This window comes from Pristis pectinata, chromosome 12 (genome assembly GCF_009764475.1).
Source record: "Pristis pectinata isolate sPriPec2 chromosome 12, sPriPec2.1.pri, whole genome shotgun sequence".
NCBI classification, from domain to species: domain Eukaryota; kingdom Metazoa; phylum Chordata; class Chondrichthyes; order Rhinopristiformes; family Pristidae; genus Pristis; species Pristis pectinata.
The window spans coordinates 21,820,542-21,839,477 of record NC_067416.1 but is presented as its reverse complement, the minus strand read 5'-3'; the positions used below and the strand labels follow the sequence as shown (position 1 = coordinate 21,839,477).

The 18,936-nt window shown below is 39.9% G+C and overlaps 1 protein-coding gene and 1 long non-coding RNA gene across 2 annotated transcripts; one reads left to right on the top strand and one right to left on the bottom strand.

Moving 5' to 3' along the window:
- The first annotated feature begins 4,337 nt into the window (after positions 1–4,337).
- hpdl (4-hydroxyphenylpyruvate dioxygenase-like) lies at positions 4,338–15,792 on the top strand. Its single transcript, XM_052027453.1, has 5 exons — positions 4,338–5,145; positions 5,987–6,153; positions 10,070–10,221; positions 12,458–12,600; positions 15,041–15,792. The coding sequence occupies exons 1-5, from the start codon at positions 4,523–4,525 to the stop codon at positions 15,243–15,245; spliced, it is 1,290 nt and encodes a 429-aa protein (XP_051883413.1). The 5' UTR covers positions 4,338–4,522; the 3' UTR covers positions 15,246–15,792.
- LOC127576742 (uncharacterized) lies at positions 12,422–15,831 on the bottom strand. The gene is made up of 3 exons (XR_007957282.1): positions 15,773–15,831; positions 12,867–12,985; positions 12,422–12,552 (listed from the first exon to the last, which is right to left on the bottom strand). It is a non-coding gene; the product is annotated as an uncharacterized LOC127576742 (long non-coding RNA).
- Positions 15,832–18,936: the final 3,105 nt, after the last annotated feature.

Genomic DNA, 18,936 nt, shown 5'->3' with positions numbered 1-18,936 from the left:
TACCAAATATGATGCGTGAAGAGCCTTCTCATTTACAGTGGCGCGGGTTGTCATTTTGCCTTTCTGCTTGAGGTACAGCTCCTTTTGCCGCTCAGAATCTTCCAGTTGCTGGTCAGCTTTCCTCTTCAGAAATGTCTCCATACTCAGCAATATAGGCTGGACAGTTTAATTACTATTACTGATAAGCAAAATTATCAAATCTAAAATTTACACGCTTGCGCACTTTTCGTTTAACAGTGACGTCACTGTGGCGTAAATGCACGGTAAGTAAGCAATATTATTAAGGCACACGAATGTCACTCAGTCTCGCTAACACTACAGTGCACAACAGAATAGTAGTGAGTAGTGAACACTACTGACTACTCTGACTACACAAATCGAATATTAAGCGGCAGCTTACCAGAAGGGAACACCATCTAAGTCTCTAAGATTGTCACCTATAACAGATAGAATAGATATAGCTGATTTTCTGAATAGTGGAAAACTGGAGCAAGTAAGCTACGTCTTTGTAACGGGTCGCTTTTCCATTTTTTTCTTGGCTTGCTCGCAGACCCCCTGGCAACCCGCCGGTCTGCGGACCACAGGTTGAAAACCCCTGATCTAGAACTTTTATGTTGAATACACTTTGATAGATGGATTATTCTAATTAAACTGATCAATATTCAATTGGGAAATAAAGAATCACAATCCAAGTAGAGGTAAATTGACAAATGGCCATCATATGTGACATGGTGGAGCACACTATTTTTGAACATCTCTCCTCCATTGTCCAATTAAGCATAACCTGAAAACCTCAAGAATGTCAAAAACCTAAAAGACAGTCGGACAGGTACATGGATAGGAAAGGTTCAGAAGGATATGAGCCAAACCCGGGCAAATGGGGCAAACTTGGATGGGCATCTTGATTGGCATGGACCAGTTGGATTGAAGGACCTGTTTCCATGCTGTATGACTCTATAATCAATTCTATGGTACTCCTATTTCTCAAATACCTGCCACCTCTTTAAAAAAAACATTAAAGAGTACAACCATGTTTCACATTTAACTTAACTGACATCTGGCATTAACTCATATCTCTCCTTCTCTCAACTTTTCCCTTCTTAACTCCCAGCTTCACTCTTCCACCCCCACCTATATCAGCTCCCTTTCTCAGGGCACCTTTCTAGGCAACCACAGATGCAAAGTTGGTTGTCTAACATCTAGCACTGGATGAACAAAATTTTCCTTCAGTTACACAGTGGGAAGACCGAAAGCATTTCTTTCATTCCCATTACAAACTCTGCTCCCTGGCTACTAGTTCCATTCCCTCCAGGTTGCTTTCTACCTTACGGTTCTATTTGACCCCGAGCTAAGCTTCTAGCCTGTGTCCTCTCCGTCATTAAGAATTCTGCCACTGTAATATCACTTGTTTTCACTCATTCCTTGATTCACCTGTAGCTAAAACCCTGTTCTTTCTTCTTTATGTTCCCACTCTTGTATCTTTTATCATTTACTTACATCCCTCCATTCATTCATTTGCTTTGTGCTTGAGGACCCGTAATGGCTTCCATTGTCAAATTTAAAATTCTCATTCTAGTCTTCAATTCACTTAATATACAGACCAGAAAGATGAAGCAATGGCAGGGTTTGAAAATGATGATGATGTGGTGTTAACATCCTGGGAACCAATGTAGGTCAACACTAGGGCAAAAGGAATATGGTACAAGTTAGGATCCTGCGTAGCAGAATTTTAACGAGAACAGATTTATGTAGGACGGAAAGTTGGAGGGTGGGCAGGAGAGTATTAGAGTCAATTTTAAAGGTAATATGGGCATCGATCTGAGTTTTAGTAGCTGTTAAGCTTCGACAAGGACAGAATTGGGGCATCTTAGTGATGGTACAAATATACGATCAGGGGCTCCTCACCAAATTAAAATACATAACCAATACCAAAATAATCTGTTCAGCTTCAATAATTGTTGATGAAAAGGAGGCATCAGTAGCTAGGAACAGATTTGGGTGAGGAAAGAGAAGAATCCTTTGGCCTTCTGAAATGTTTAAGTTGAAAATTTTAATTCATCTAATACCGTTTTTTTAATAACCCTTATAACTGTGACAGTGTAGGGTTGAGAGGGGGACCTTTTAGTTCCTCAAATATTATCAGTGTACTTGAGGAACCAGATTTTTTTTTCAGATAAGGACATGGTAGCAGGAGTAGGCCAGGACTTCTTTTGAACATCTGGAGTTCATAAGGAGTCCTGAAGCCTCTATTTGTCCAAACAGCCAATCACATCTTCTATTGCTAGTTCACCGTGGCTCTCAATTCCTTAATCTTTCAGAACATTACAGACTTCCTCTTTAAATGCCACGAATGATCTAACCATCACAACTCTCCAGGTTAGAGAATTCCAGAGGTTAACCACCCTCTGTGAAATGATTTAGTGAGGGAAAGCATGCAGATTTAGAAACAGCAAGGGGATTGGTGATGAGGTGATAGGAGAAGCATAGAGGGAGCTCCAAAGGTATGAGCATAGAAAAACAAGCCACGATATGTCTGAATAAACAATGGGCCTAGGTGATAACACTTGCACCCAATTTAATGACAGAGGCAATGGAAGAGGAAAGAGAAGCATTTCCCTGACCTGCTGAGTATTTCCAGCATTTTTTTTTAAACCTTTTATAGCCAGCATCTGCCATATTGGAAGAGGAGGGCATGGTCACTGCATCAGAATTACAACTGGTTGAGAAACTCGAGGAGAGACATTATCTTTGTCTCATTCACATAAAAAGTCATGTGATTTTCAGGGTATTCAATTCAGTGGCATAGGTTGAAAGCTAAAATGGATTTTATGATGGCTCTCTACTTTAAAAGTATCAGCCAAAATGTGCAGTCAATGGCAAAGCAATAGTGTTTGCCACTGATCTGAAAACAAAATCTTCACAAAGTTGTAGCGATCTCTATGTTATAGATGTCTCAGTCTGATGCAGGTCTCGAACTGAAATGTCAACAATTCCTTTTCACACACAGATGCTGCTCAACCCACTGAGTTCCTCCAGCAGTTTGTTTTTTGTTCCAGATTCCTACATCTGCAGTGTTTTATGTTTTTATGAATGTCTCAGTCTTCTGGCACCTGCTTTTGCAAGATATCAGTTCAAAAGGAGCCCTGGGCTCATCAAGCTGGCTGAACAGCGAATCATAAAGAACTTCCCCACAAAGAGGAAACATTTAATTATTTGTTTAACTGTTATACAAAATAACTAAATAAAGACTGAAACATGAACGTATGATTATAGTTAAATGAGAAATATTTTAAAATGTCTTGTTTTCACATGTCCAAATAAAGAAATAGTATTAAAACATAAAATTAGATTTTTGCACCCCAATTGTTTGCCAAGCAGTTACATTTTCAGGATGTTATAGGTGAGATATTCAGATTGATTACGCTGGAAACGATGCAAGCAGTGGAAAACTAGCTGTAATTCCACTACAGGTTATCCAAATCCATCATCGATCCAACCTTTATTTCTACATCATGCAGGACAAACCTCAAGAAAAATGCTTCAACGTTGAATCACTTTACCCAGCCTCGCCCAGTTTGACTGTAGGAATCGGCCAAAATCCTTTCTCGGGAACTCCCGTCTCACTCCAAACTTCAGACCCATCACTTGGGTCTATGTCTTCGCTACCTAGGTTACCTGGCCTGGAAACTTTGCCTTAAAGCTCACTCCCCCTCCTTAAAAAACAAGTCTCTCTTTAAACTCACTTCTTTGGGCAGGGTTTTGGATACCACTTCCAATATCGCCTTTGGCTCAGGATTGGTTTATGATTAGTACGTTGCCCGGGGCCAATTCCCCACGTCTGCAGTGGTTCCGTGACTGCACCTCCTGCACGAATGAAGTTCCCGCCTGAGCACGACGGCAGCTGCACCACGTGACAGCGACTCCCACCCTCCCCAACCGGCTGATACGCCCAAGGTCGGCACCGCCCGTCTCCCTCCAATCATATTCTCCCTCGCTCTGCGCTCCCCGCCCCACTCCCTCCAATCATATTCTCCCTCGCTCTGCGCTCCCCGCCCCACTCCCTCCAATCATATTCTCCCTCGCTCTGCGCACCCCGCCCCACTCCCTCCAATCATATTCTCCCTCGCTCTGCGCTCCCCGCCCCACTCCCTCCAATCATATTCTCCCTCGCTCTGCGCACCCCGCCCCACTCCCTCCAATCATATTCTCCCTCGCTCTGCGCACCCCGCCCCTCGACGCCGACTCTTGCCCCGCCCACCACGCGGGCTCCTGACGCGGAGTCTGTGCCCCGCCCATCCAGGGCTTTCCTCACTCCGACCAATGGGCTGGCTCCATGTGAGCTCCGCCTCCGGCAGCGTGTCCTAGGGAACGGTCACTGGGCTGCAGCGTGGTCTCTGCATCTCTTCCCACAGATGCGGCCTGACCTGCAGAGTATTTCCAGCATTTTCTATTTCCCTCTCAGTTTGATTTGATTTTCCTGACTCGGCATCGCTTCCCGCGCCGTTGCCCGGGCGACTCTCCGATGGCGGCCCCGGTGCAGCGGCTGAGTCACCTTGCCTTCCATGTTGGCAACAGCGAACACCTGGCCCGCCAGCTGGTGCGAAGCTTCCGTTTCCAGCTGTGCGGCAGCCGGGAGACGCCGAGCGTCCGCCAGCTGCTGCTCAGGAAAGGCTCTGCCGTGTTCATCGTCAACGAGAGGGTGGGCGGCGGGTGCGCGGAGCCGGGGCCGCAGGGCTTCCTGTACGACGCGGCTCCGGCCCATGTGGTGGACACGGCCTGCAACGTGTCGTTCGAGGTGAAGGACGTGGAGCGGGCGACGCTGAGCTTGAGCCGTCTCGGCTGCCGGATCCTGGTGCCGCCGAGCCCAGTGGAGGACGAGCAGGGCTCGGTCACTTATTCTGTGATAGAGTCGGTGGTCGGTGATGTGCGCCACACTCTCATCGATCGGAGCTACTACTCTGGCGACTTCCTACCCGGTTTCGGGCCGCCACCTGCCTCTGCGGTCTGGGCTCAGGAGCAGGCCGGCGGTCCGGTGGCAGTCACTCATTTTGATCACATAACCTACGCGTGTCCTCAAGGGCACAGCGGCTGCATCATGGACTGGTACCGGTGCTGCTTCGGCTTCCAGCGCTTCCTCATGAACCGGTGAGTGCTGTTGGAGGAGCTTTAACGAAAAAAAAGCAAGGGCTTCCATCCCTTCCTTTGCGACTGTATAAATTACTTGGAAATGCAACGATGGTGGTGTAGAGAACGTGAATGTGCTATTAAATAACTACAGATGTTCGCATGTAAGGACTGTCACTTTTGCTTTGCAGAAGGTGAGTGTCCAGAAGTGAAAGTTTTGAATTATAAGTTTCAACAACCTTACAAGGTGTCAGAACAATTATTTTGTTGCCAATGGTTAATCTACTCTAAACGCGACTGATCCCTTGCAAGGCTTTTACAAAGTAATTTACAAACACCAAATGGAAAATGCACTGCAGATGCTGGAAATCTGAGATTAAAAGAACAGTAATGTTGGAACCACTTACACGGATTGTGGAGTTAGAAACGGACTTAATGTTTCCGGTGATGACTTTTCATCAGGACTACTGTAATGCACAATGTGCTAACGTAAGGCGCAATTAAGACTTTAAGACTAGTGTTCAACATACAGTAGTTTCTGTGTTGCTAAGTAGTTTTTCTTGTCTCTTTTTTAAAGAACTCTAAAACCTATCTGCACTCCATAATCTGTTTTATTATCTATTTCCATTTTCTATGTTCTTCATTCCACTTCTTCCAGCCACTGTGTCATAGACTTTTTCACGTTAAAGATAGAATATAGTGCAAATTGTATTTGCTGAAGATTCAATTTTTACAACTAAGAGCTGTTTTCAATATTGTGGGTTTTTTTGTTTTAGGAGTAACCCACCTAACATTAAAGCTTGGACATTCTCATATTAGCATTATTTGAAATGTAATTGTGTCAAACATTTTATTCTTCTAGAAATGAAGATGTAGATAATGGTTATGTTATTCAAGGGAATGACATTGGACTGCGCTTGACTGCTATGGAATACTGGAAATGCAGTGAATTTGGCATGTCAATCTCTACAAATGAAGAGAAGAAAACGGACTGCAAATTTGTGATTGCTGAGTCCTTACCCTATCAAGGTACAATATAAATTGCTATTTTTATTACACTCATGCCTTGCATACTTTTTCATTTTTTAAAAAGAAACTGAATATTAAAACTGCATTTTAAGTAAGCTTGATTTCAGACATTCCTCCATGTAATATCTCCCAAGGATAGTTCTTTGGCCAAATATTTTAACCATAGAATCACTGCAGTCTAGGAGTCTTTCTAATCATCAAGGTGTTGTGTCAACTTTGTCTATGAGCAAACCAGTTCATCACATTTCTTGCATCTTTTCCCTGTTTAAATACTAACACGATTCTTTTGTGACAACCACAATTGAATCTACTTCCACAACCCTTTAAGACACTGCCAACCAGGTTGTAACTACTTTGTGGATAAAGTTCTTCCAATTTCATCTTTAGTTCATGGGTTCTTAAACTGGTTCCTTTTATTCACTTCTTCATTTTCTTGGGACGTGGCATTGCTATCAAGGTTGGCATTTATTGCTGAATCCTAATTGTCCTTGAGAGGAGGGTGGTGAGTCAACTTCTTGAACTGTCACAATCCTTCTGGTGAAGGTACTCCCATAATGCTGTTGGGTAAGGTGTCCAGTGACAATGAAGGAGCCACAAAATATTTCCAGGTCAGTATGGTGTGTTACTTAGAGGGGAACCTGAAGTGCATGGTGTTCCATGGACTGCTGCCCTTATTCTTCTTGGTGCTAGAAGTCACAGTTTTGAGAGGGATGGACTTGACAGATAACTGCAATGCATTTTGTTCATGGTACACACTGCAGTCACTGTGTGCCAAAGGCAGAAGAAATGATTGGAAGGAATCAGTTAGGCTGCTTTGTCCTGGATGGTGTTCAGCATCTTGAGTGCTGTTGGAGCTGTACTCATCCAGGCAAATGGAAAGTATTCCAACATAATCCTGAATCGTGCCTTGTGAATGGTGGAAAGGCTACTGGGTGTTAAGAGAGATGTTACAATGTTAAGAGACTTGTTACAAGATGCACAGCATCTTGTAACAAGTAACATCTTGTAACAAATGACTACAGGCCTAATCTTGTGGTCACAGTATATGGCTCATCTAGGTGAGCTTTTGGTCAAGGGTGACCTTCCCCCTCCACTTCCTTATCCCTACCCCCCCCCCCCCCCCCCCCCCCCCCCCACATCCCCAAAAGATGTTGATTGTGGGAGACTTGGCAATGGTAATGTCGTTAAGTATCTGGTAGGTGGTTGGAGACTCTTTTTGGAGATGAGAACATACAAACAAGAAGCAAGAGTAAGCCATGTGGCCCTATTGAATCTGCTCTGTTTTTCATTTAGATTATGCCTGATCTGATTGTGCCCTTTGTTCCATGTTCTTTTCTGTTCTCTTCAACTCACATAGACCAAAAAATCTGCCTGTCTCATCCTTGAAGAACATATCCAGTAATTTATCCTCCACAGCTGTCTTTCGTTCTTCAAATCTCCAGAGAAGAACCTGCTCAGGTCCTCCTCATAAGTCAATCCCCACGTACTGAGAATCAACAGTGAGTCCTCTCTGAACTGTCTCCAGTGTAAATACATTTCTCCTTAAATAATGAAACCAAATCTATTTGTGTGCGTGTGATCTCACTAATGTCCTGTACAGTTGTAGCAAGGCTTATCTACTTTTATAATCTATCCTCTTGGCAATAAAGGCCAAGACCCTTTTTTTTCTCAAATATTTGCTGTACCTCTAATAATTTTGAGTTCCATGTGTGAGATCACTGTATTCTGTAATTTACATTTAAACAATATTCTAATTTTCTGTTTTTCCTACCAAAGTGGAGTGGAATTTCTGGAGTGGGAAAGAAAAGTAGAATTTTTCCTACCAAAATTAGATTGTTAAAATGATTATACAAGGTAATTTCAGAGTACACTTCAAAGTCAGTGTGACAAGCAGAAGCCCACTTCTTGTTTGCCTTTGGAAAGGTGCTGGTGAGTTACCTTGTGGACACCCTTACGCTCTTGGGTAGGGAGTTCCAGAAGTTAGACGTAGTGATAATGAAGGATGTGTGCAAATCAGGACGTTGTCTGATTTTAGGGTGATTGTGTGGCCTTGTGTCTTCTGCCTTTGTCCTGGGTGATGATGGTCAGGAACATGACCAAGGGAGCTTTGGTAAATGCAGCAGACAGCTCATACTGAAACCATAGCATGCCTATGGTAATGGGAATGCATTTTTAAGCTGATAGGTTGGGTACTGATCAAGGGGACTACTTTACCCTGAATGGCAGTGTACTGCTGCTTCTTGTATGGGTGCAGTGGCAATAATGCTCAAGCTGATGGGGTGTATTCTTTCAAGTTCCTGACTTGTGCTTTGGTGGTGGGGGTCTTTGCAAAGTGAGGAGATGGACCACATATCACAGTATCCCACAACTGCTCTGACCTGCTATAGTGGTTAAATTCCACTTATATAGCAGTTGCCTGGCTACCAGACAATAATTACACTTCTGGAAAACCAGGCTTCTTCCTTTCCATCTTTTTAAATGTGCAAATATCTAACTTCTGGGAGACTGCTCTGCTGATGCATGAGTATGGTTTCAAGCAGAGCACTATCCTAACCTGGATAAATATCTAATTAGGTTGGTGGCTACAACATAAGCCTGTTGCAAACTTGTTCCAAATCTTTTTGCAGGAAATATCCATGTCCCTGTTCCTTACAAAAGGGTAATTCCTGATTCATGCTGAACAACAGTTTGGAGGATATGCTAAATAACTTCGATATTTATCTTTTGTTTTCCCCTGTTCAATTTTTTGTTCATGACCTTTTGATAATTTACCATGAGTGACTATGAGAAGGTGCCAAGGGGTTGAACAGGAGTGGCTGTTAATCATTTTGAGGTGACACGTTTAGATTATATAGCTGAGTATCACCTTGACCTGAACTGTTTTTGTCTGTTGAATGATGGTTCTGAAAACTCAAAGGAATTAAGTTCAGATGCTTCATGTGGACTCATGCTTTTTAATGACATGGAACGTGATCATTGTAACGAATCTTGGATGTCTCTACTTTCAATCGTGCAAATGTTAACAGTTTGTTCATATGATCTTTATAGTTGGCTAGTTTGTGATCCCTCCAAATTTGCTTGTCATATTTTTGTGTTGTGCTGACACTATAATGGGAAGCCATGCATATCAAAGTGGATTGAATTAAAACATTATAAAAGGTGAAGGGTTCATTAAAGATTGCATGGTTAAATGTGGTAAAATGTTAAAATTAAAGGTGCATGATGTGATCACAAGATTGAACTAATGACAACAGAGGAAAAGAATAAATTGGAATCAGTATAGGTAGAGCTAAGAAATATCAAAGGGCATAAAACATTGGTGGGGTAGTTTACAGACTACGTAGCAGTAATTATACTTCACTGAAAGGTATGAATCAGAAAATTAAAGGAGCATGTACCAAGAATAATGCAACAATTGTAGCATTTTTTGTCTTCCTACAAACTAGGCAAACAAAATTGTTTGGTGTGGTTTAGAGTGCATTTAACACAGTTTTCTACAATATGTTGATGAATCATTTGGGAAATAGTACATATTGGGTATAATATTGTGTAATGAGAAGGGATAAATTAAAAATCTTAAAGGATTCTAATATAGTAGCTACAATATTGATTAATTTTATTCTACAACACTTGTATGTTTGTCGTTCCAAATACTTAGCCACACTTCCAAATCATGAGCCCCACTACCTTGTACTACAGCTCTACATAGTTCCTCCAATTTGCCTGGATGATCTTTGTTCTTTCTTTTGCATCATGCTGCTTAAATAAATTAGAAAATTAAATATTTTACTGAACTAAATTAAAATTTTAATCAAAATTACAGCCAACCATTTTATGACCTGACACTGACTTGTTTTTTAAAAAATGCAAATTAATCATTGGATATTTTTTACAAATACTTTGTGTATGTGCTCAGGTAGAAACCAAGTTGACACATTTCTGGAGGAGCACCATGGAGCTGGGATACAGCATGTGGGATTGTACACTACTGACATAGTTTCTGCCTGCAAATCTCTGGCGGATGCTGGAGTTAAATTTTTTACTCCTCCTTCTACGTATTACACAGAGGTACGGTACTGGCTTAACAATTTAACTAATCTTCAAAAGAAATAAAATTGCAATATGTCAGAAAGAAATATAGCACCGTAATAGGTTTCCTCTAATATTTAAGGTTAAGTTTGTGATTTACTTTATTTTGTAGGTTAAGGAGTCAAGCATCAATAAGTTTGCACTGACTGTGCAGCATTGCTTTTGAATGGGTATCATTTATGATCATTCAACTTTTCTTTAAAAGAACATGTTGCACTAAAGAAAGAATAATTTCTTAAATATTTGTTCTTTAGGATTGCATTGTTCTGGATAAATCACTGATTTGTTATATGTCTGGCCTTTATGACATTGATTCCACTGTATGAATTAATTTTGGTAAGAATGTGCTTCATGTGTAACACTTCTGCTCTCTAACACTCTTGTTCTAGGCTCTTTAGCCAGGGGAAACAGTCCCACAGCACCCACCATGTTAAGCCTCCTCGGAATCTCCTATGTTTCACTGAGGTTACACAAACTCTGGAGAATGTAGGTCTGTTTGGCTAAATCACTCCTTTGTATAACCCTTTCATCTCAGGAATATCTAGTTGATATTTGTTGCACTAAGAAACATGTATCCTTCCTTAGTTATGGAGGTCAAAACTGCACACATTATTCCAGATGTGATCTCACCAAAGCCCTGTACAATTGTAGCAAGACTTCCTTCATATACTTAAAACACCATCCAATAAAGGTTAATGTCCTGTTTGCTTTCCGGTGATTTGAATTGTTTCTCCACATTTAATAAAGTAATCTCATTTAAAGTGAGATTATTATTTTTATCTCGTCTCCTTACACAAGGCACAATCTCAAATATCCTGTCCATTGGATTGTTCCTTGATTCCTTGAACGAAGCCTATGAACTTGTCCTCCAAGCTGATTTGATTTGCCCAGCCTTTATGAATGTTAAAGTCTTAAAGGGCAGGTATATTCAGAAGTGGCTGAATTTTTATTGGAGTGATCAGTTTTATATGCTTTCAAATGACTTTACAGATATTAAACAAAAATATTGGCTGAAACTTGCCTGAAAGTGCCAGGTGATTCACTTATCTGAGCAATATGAATTTGTCAGCAATGTGGAAGACTAAAGTTTGCTGGTGAAGCTCTGTTTGTGACTTCTTGGCTGTGTATTGCTACATGGAGTCAACCTGGAGAAGGAACTTGCCTTATTCCCCACCACTTAATACAAAGCTGGGATGCTAGATATCAAAATGTTGTTCTTCTACCATTTTATGGTAGAGTTCGTTGTGGCACACTAGTGTGACTGAATTACATCACACAGAGTCTTGTCACTTTATACCGCACATGCCTTTCATCAAATTCACATTGAATCCATCTAAAGTAAATTCAACATATTTACACTCATTAGTGAGTGTGGACAGCGATCTGCTCTCAGCAATTTGAGAGCTGATCTGCAAGTTCTGAGCCAGTTTTATACACATACAGCCTCATTCCAGAAGGTTATAACCAAAATTAAATTATCCTAACACTTTGTTACCTATTTTTTAAACTGAAGCTTCTTTTCTTATTATTTTGCTTTTTGTATGCAAGATTTCCTCAAACTATGTGCCTCGGGTAAGGAATTTGCAATCTGGATGAAGAGCAAGCTATTACTTTTCATCTTCGTACACATCACGGTTCCTCTGTAGAGTTAGTTGTGCTGAAAATGAACTTCTAATACTCTGGCTGCTCAAAAATCCCTAAAAAATATGTGGGTAATGACATCATTCCATTACTGTTGATTGCAAATTCCAGGCCTATGTTTATTTTTTATGCAACTAACTAATATTCATTTTTGATCAGGAGGAACACATGAATTGTGCTGGCTGTAATTTGGTGTGTACTGAGACCAGCAGTATAAACCTAATCGTCACCAACAATATCTTGGCTGTAAACTTCTGTGATTCTTAAAAATAATGAAATTAAAAATAGATTCAATGGTCTTGTGATCTAACATTGGATTTCTTTCTCTTTTTACTTAACATTTTTTTTCCCAAGGAACAGTTGACCTGTAATTGCTTTAAATATTGAACTTTAGAATTAAAAAATAACTTATAACAGCTATGAGTATTCTGTAGTTTATTCTTGAAATACAGTGAATAAAGGGTCATTCTCCAGCCTAAAGCTTAATGACATTTTGTGATTGTTCTTTATATTCTTATTTAAGTAGACCAGATTTGTACTGATTTCCATTGCATACGTCATGTTCTTTTTACAGATTGAGAAACAGCAGGAGATCATGAAAGTAGGAGAAGATCCGGAGTTGCTTTCACGATATGGCATTCTTCTGGATTCAGAAGTTGATGGTGAGCCCTGTAAAGGAGAAGCCAAATGTCATGGACCAGCTAATAACAAGAAAAGGTTTGTTTTTTTTTGAGAGTCAGTATTACTGGAAACCTTCTGGTCAGTTGAGCAATTCGACCCATAACCTTTGAAGGAAAGAAGTGATAAAAATAACCATCTTTTTACTGACTCCTTTCTGATTTCCACCTTGGTCCAAAAACCACATCAGGGCAACCTGTTGGTCATTCTCCTGACTGCCATGAGTCTCATCAGGAAAGTATGCAAGGACAGTGTTAGGGCCATTGGTCAAAACTTAGATGTGGATGTTAAGCAATGTTATTTACCAGGCTGGCAAGATCTTGATTTTGAAAATCTCTCCCTTATTTGCTTGCTGTGACACAGAAGGAGGCCATTTGATCCAATAGACTGTACACAAGTCGGGCATTTGTAAGCTGGGGAGGACCTATGTTAGTTGTTAGAAAAAACACAAAATAAGAAAATGGTGATCACAGATTTATAGCATAGCTTGCATCAACACCAAACATCACTTCCTAAAATTTCCTTAGCTGATACACATTCATTGACTGAAATTATTTCATTGTTACAGAGCATTCAGTAGCCAATATCAAAAGAGCTTTTGTAATAAGCTATTGCTTTAACACAGAAAGACCTCCGTCACTAAAATGCGGTTGACCATTAGGGCCAGGGTCATACTATATACAATGTTCCCTGAGTGTCTGTGCAAGGAGAGCAAGGACTCTTGCTTGTTTGGTTTATGATTGCAGTACCTTAAATCCTGAGTACATTGACATTTAACAGTAATCAGAATTCGGGCTTGGTACATTCTCAGGATGTAAACTATTGAAATATCAAAGCAGAATTGCACTCTACTGCATCATTTATAAAAGTATTCACTGTCAGAATTCTCAAGTAGCTAATGCATTGTTTTTATTTAAAACATATGGACTTAGTTCCATCTGATGCTGGGGTGTTAAGACTGCTTCCCAGTGCCTTTTTAAATGGGATATTTTGGGGAAGTTGTTAACATGCTTTCTGAAGTTTCTGAACTGTGTGTGGTGTACTCTGTAGCTGTGTATTGTACGCAGTGTGTATCTTTATGGACCCCTGCCCGCTCCCAGTTTGCCACCATTGGGAACCCTTCTCTTTGTGGCCTTTTCAATATTGTTGGCTCAGGTTCAGAAACAAATTGCTCTAACATCTCAATGGAACACTCATAGGAACAGAAGCGTGCAACCAATAGCAGTCTGAATCTGTAATCTTCTGTACCATTTGTAATACCAACAATAAGGCAGGCATACCTATATCATATTAGGTGTTACATTAGTGAAGCCAAGACTCCGTAGATGCTTCATGTTTTAAGTTTTGAAAGCAATGGAATGTAAGGGCTTTAAGGTTAGAAGTAGCTACAAAAACTAAAATGACACTGATTCCCAACTTGGATCAGTAACTGTCCTTTTTGAAAATCTAATATGCCACGTGCCATTCCTCAGGTCCGGTGCACGAACTTGTGTCAGTGCTGCTAGGATCACAAGTAAGAGGGCCAACCACCGACACAAGAGCTGGGAGATTCCAGAGATGCAGAGCTTAGTGCGCTCAGTGGTATAGAGGAGGCCCTTGCTGAATCAATAGGAAGCTAAATGCAAGTAAATGCTGGCAGGTCACTACAGGATATGCTTCAATGTTAGTTTATTATCAGGAAGAAGTTTAACTTGTGTTTAATTTTAGAAAATATGAGGTATTGAAGAGGGCAGGCTAGATGCTTTCCTCTCTATATCTTAGAAATCCTGTCATATTTTTGTTGTGCTGTGTCAATTGTTTTTTCCATTCAAGGATTCCTGTGGCCAGATTCCAAATACATATTTCCTGCAAAAATATGTTGTGTATATTGTACAGCTACTAGTGACAAGAGGAGCATTTTAAAGTCTTTGCCAGCCTTTATTACATCAATGTAGAAGTTTTGGGTATTAAGAATTGCATTCAAACATTTACTTTCTATTTAAAAAGACCTCAAAACAGCACATATATTTCAATAACTTTTTAAATGTAACGTTGTTATTACTGATTTCTATTTTTTTTAAATTGTGCTCTTCTGAGGCCTTCCAACTTTCTCAGGCTTGCTAAGTTTTCTCTCCTAGGGGTTACTTTTAGAATAAGAATGAATGAATAATTAAGTCCAAGGTTTTATATCAAACAATGTATGTTGGTTGTGTGGGTGGGGGTGGTTCCCATTCTGTGATATTGTGCTCTAGTCCAGTGTTCACCTACTTGCTGACCTGCTTCTATGTTTCTTCTGAGAACTGGTGGAATCGACCATTACAGGATTCCTTGTACTTGCAGATGTTCCTCTGTGGCTCCTCCTCAAGTTGCTTATGTGTATCTTTTTGTATTCACTGAGCAAAGTGGGCCTGAGAATCTGATGTAGGAAGCAGAGCTGAGTTTCGCGATAAATTTTAGCAATTTTTGTGAATGTTTATAATCAAAATTTCCTTTGTTGTAGGTACCTCATGCAAATGTTTACAAAGCCAATATTTTCTGAAGAGACGTTTTTTCTTGAACTCATTGAGCGAAAGGGTGCCTCAGGATTTGGAGATGGGAACATCCGTGCACTGTGGAAATCTGTTCAGACTTTTATGGATCAGCAAGAGGAGAATAAAACTGTAAAAGGAATATCAACTAGGAATGCAAGCTTGCCCTCAAGGTGAAGGACTGCTGAGTGGCAGTTGGAGTCCATTAGGTCACATAATTGACATTGAGCTTTTAGTGGCTGCTTTCCACAGAGAAATGAGCATGATGTATAAATGTACTGTAACAGATATTTATCAAGATCTGTAATCTCTTTACACACTTCATAAAGTTTTCAAGGGCCTTGCACCATATTTAGGTAGATTTAAGTTCTATATTCTGACCCTGGGAAAATACAAGAATTCCCTATATTGCTTTTGTAACCACTTGGGCTTTTAAATCTAGATCACTTGATTTGATTTTAACCTGAATCCAATTGGATTCAGAATCCTGCTGTTCAGTTAGTTTCACTTTTTCTGGTTACTGCCAGAAAGCTCTGTATAGATGACCCCTGCGTTATGGCCATTCAGTTAACGAAAATTAACCCTTACAGAATTCATGAAGTCACTAGCCAACAATTTGAGATGTGGAATAAAATTCACCCTCGTGGTATTTATGTGGGGGCAAAAAAAAAAGTAATTAAATGAAAACTTTTTTTGCAACTCACGTTTCTTGACATACACACAGATGATGTGGCTTTGCACTCTGGAAAATCGCGACATTGACCGTTTTCTAGGAATGCACCACACCCTGCAGGAATCGCTTGTATTTGAATTTGTATGTTTTCCAGTCAATAATTTTAGTTTGTTTTCTACCTGGTCAGCAATTGGCTACAATGTTGGCCATACAAACAATATATTTCCAAATTGATCTTGATTACAGAATTTCACAATTTGTTCCTTTTTCACAATTTCAACATATTTGATTAGAAGCCTATCAACCTTGTTAATATATCAGAACAGTAAAGAGGAAGGATTGCTCTTTCAGAGATACAATGTTTTTGATGAAATTTTAGAGGGTGTGCCATTTGTGCACTTAGATGTATTTAAAAGATCCCATGGGTCAATTCAGAGGAGCAGGGAGTTCTCCCTGAGTCCTGACCAAGATGAATCATTAAGTTAAGGTCACTTACACAAAAGTATGGCCTATCCACTGACTGATGTTTATGTATTCTGACTCTGAGCAAGTTGATAAACATTCTTCCCTACATTACAGCAGAGAGTGTAAAGCTGGGGTTCCGAAAGCCACCACATCAATCCAAGTGTTATTGACCAACAATGTACATATTTTAGTAAAATTAGGAAGAGTCAGCTTCTGAGTCCAGGTATGCAAGTCCAAGTATTGAATTGGACTTGCATATTCCTGCAGATTAAAGAAATTGGATCAGTAGTTTTCCACTGTTGGAATTTTCAGTTGTTTTAATTGGAGCCAGAGGCAAGGGGGAATGCATGAAGGGCACTGTGCACCCCCACACTCCAATAATAATAAGCATATTAAGCAATGGTTGCCTCAAAATTCTTGCACACAATTAATTCTATCCATGTAATGCTCTGTTAAAACTGCTTTTCAGTTTACACAAGAATAGCCCACGGGAGATACTCATTTTTAACTTCTTCCTTTCAGTAGTTTTAAGATTGGAATCAAAGTGGAGATATCAGTGAAGACATATTGAACAAATGCATACCATACCTTGCTCATCATTACTGTTGTAAATTAATGTAATTTGATTTTATATGTTTTTCCCCATGGAGAACATTTTTCTAACAAAATGTGTGTACTGTGTTTGAAAGCCTTTGCCTGTAAGACATCATTGAAGATTGTAGCTAGGGAACCCTGATACTTAGTCCCTTTTGTCTTCTTGAAGTATGCACTGAATATAAATTTTGTATATGTTTGAGTTAGAAAATATTTTTTTAAATATGCTATTGTTGCAGTCTTGTAACTTGAAGATGTTTACTTTCAAATGAATCTCTCAGAATGTAAGAATGTGTCATGGTATGTTGCATTTTCTGTTGGATCTTGATAGTTCCAACAAATTGTAAATGGGACTAGCTTAGGAAGACACCTTAGCATGGACAAATTGGGCCAAAGGGCCTGTTTCAGTACTGTATAACTCTATTTGGAAATTTCCATAATTAGTGCCTTATTTAATTTTTACCCAGTGTTTTTTTTCCCAATGGCCAGTTACATTTTTACTTCTTTCCAATTTGAGTTCAAAATGCCAGTTCCCTTTCTTGCATGGATTTATTTGGTGAGGAAACGCTCAAGTGATCCATTCTATTGATCAAATAGAAACAATCTAATATTATGGCCAAAACTGAAATAGATTTAAGAGGTTTGTAATGTCAAATTCTTGTGACTGACCAATAATTAATTAAAAGACTTATTCCAGCTATTGCTTTTTAATCAGTCATGGAGCACTGTTGTTTATTGTACAGAGATTTCTGTGACTTGGCTTAAGATTTTACTTTGCAATACATTTTTTTTTGAGGAGTCATCAACTTTTAGATCAAGGTTTGGATTTTAAGCCATCCTTTTTCCTTTCCAGCTGCAGCAAAGTGCACAATTTGGATCAATTATACCAAGTGGCTAAAATTACAGAATGCTACACACCCAAACTTAGTTTGACCCCATTATGGCTGCTTACACTCTAGAAGACCTGTAGCTGTGTTTTGGAAAAAGTATGGTTTGAAAAGAATCAAGTATCAGGCAGAGTCCGATTAATTCAAGATAAAACAGTAAGGGCCCAAAAAAAGCTAAGGCAAGACTTGACATGTGTATCTCTGAAATGGAGTTTAAAGTGGATAATATTGTTATTTTAAGCTAGTGATAATTTGTGACTACAAAGTTCTTGGTAGTGAATTTATATAGAAGAATCATTTCCCAGAGTGGTTAGGAAAATGACACTCATTATGAGTAAGGATACACAAGATAGGAAGGGAATAAAACAAAAGTTTTCTAAAAATAAAGGCTGAAGTTACTTTGACGCAAGGGTTGAGCTTGCTTAAGTATTCTGAAGTTGTGTGTGGAACTCCCACTATGCATGGGGTAAGTAATGCCTAAAATGATGGGATCTCTTTTGTGATATAAATTTCCGGGTCCATTTTTAGCTTGCAGCATTTCAGTACATAAGAAATTTGCTCAATTCTAAGTCACAACTGAGAGAGGATATAAATTGCTGTATTGCCTACACTGCAGATTCTAGCCAGGACCATTCTTCATCCAGCAATGGAGCGGTATGAAATATTACTGGAGGTGCAAACCAAAGATGCTGAAAATGTAGAGACAAAGCAATTGGTATTGGAATTCTACACCCTCTAGTTTCCTCCTTCCAACCAGGAACTATCACTCTTCCTTCATCCATACTGGGATATCAATTGAAAGGCAATTATACTTAAATGACGCAGGAGACCATTTGGCCCACACTGGCTTCTAGGAGAGCAACTCATTAGTCACATTTCCTTCCTGTGACTTGTTCTCTCTCTCAGGCCCATTAACTCCCCTTTGATTCTTTCTGCATTAACCAACAGAGGGGTAATTTATGGTACCCAACCAACCTACCAGCACATCTTTGGCTTGTGGGAGGAAATTGGAGCACCCAGGGGAAACTTATGTGACTGCAGGGAGAACATAAACTACACATACAGCATCTCAGATTAGGATCAAACCCCGGTCTTGAGAGCTATGAGGCAGCCACACTAACTGCTACACCACTGTGCCATCCAGTAATTTAAGTCAAATAATTAAGAGGCTTCAAGTTATTCCAGGAAAGTAGGTAAGCAAAAAAGGCTTAAATGCACACGTTAGAGTGTTAATATGATCTTTGGAAAG

Excerpts from the sequence above, each read along its gene's own strand:
- hpdl (XM_052027453.1), top strand. The coding sequence starts at position 4,523 with ATGGCGGCCCCGGTGCAGCGGCTGAGTCACCTTGCCTTCCATGTTGGC. Across the intron at positions 10,222-12,457 it reads CTTCTACGTATTACACAGAG|ATTGAGAAACAGCAGGAGAT; the intron begins GTACGGTACTGG and ends TTCTTTTTACAG. Across the intron at positions 12,601-15,040 it reads CCAGCTAATAACAAGAAAAG|GTACCTCATGCAAATGTTTA; the intron begins GTTTGTTTTTTT and ends CCTTTGTTGTAG.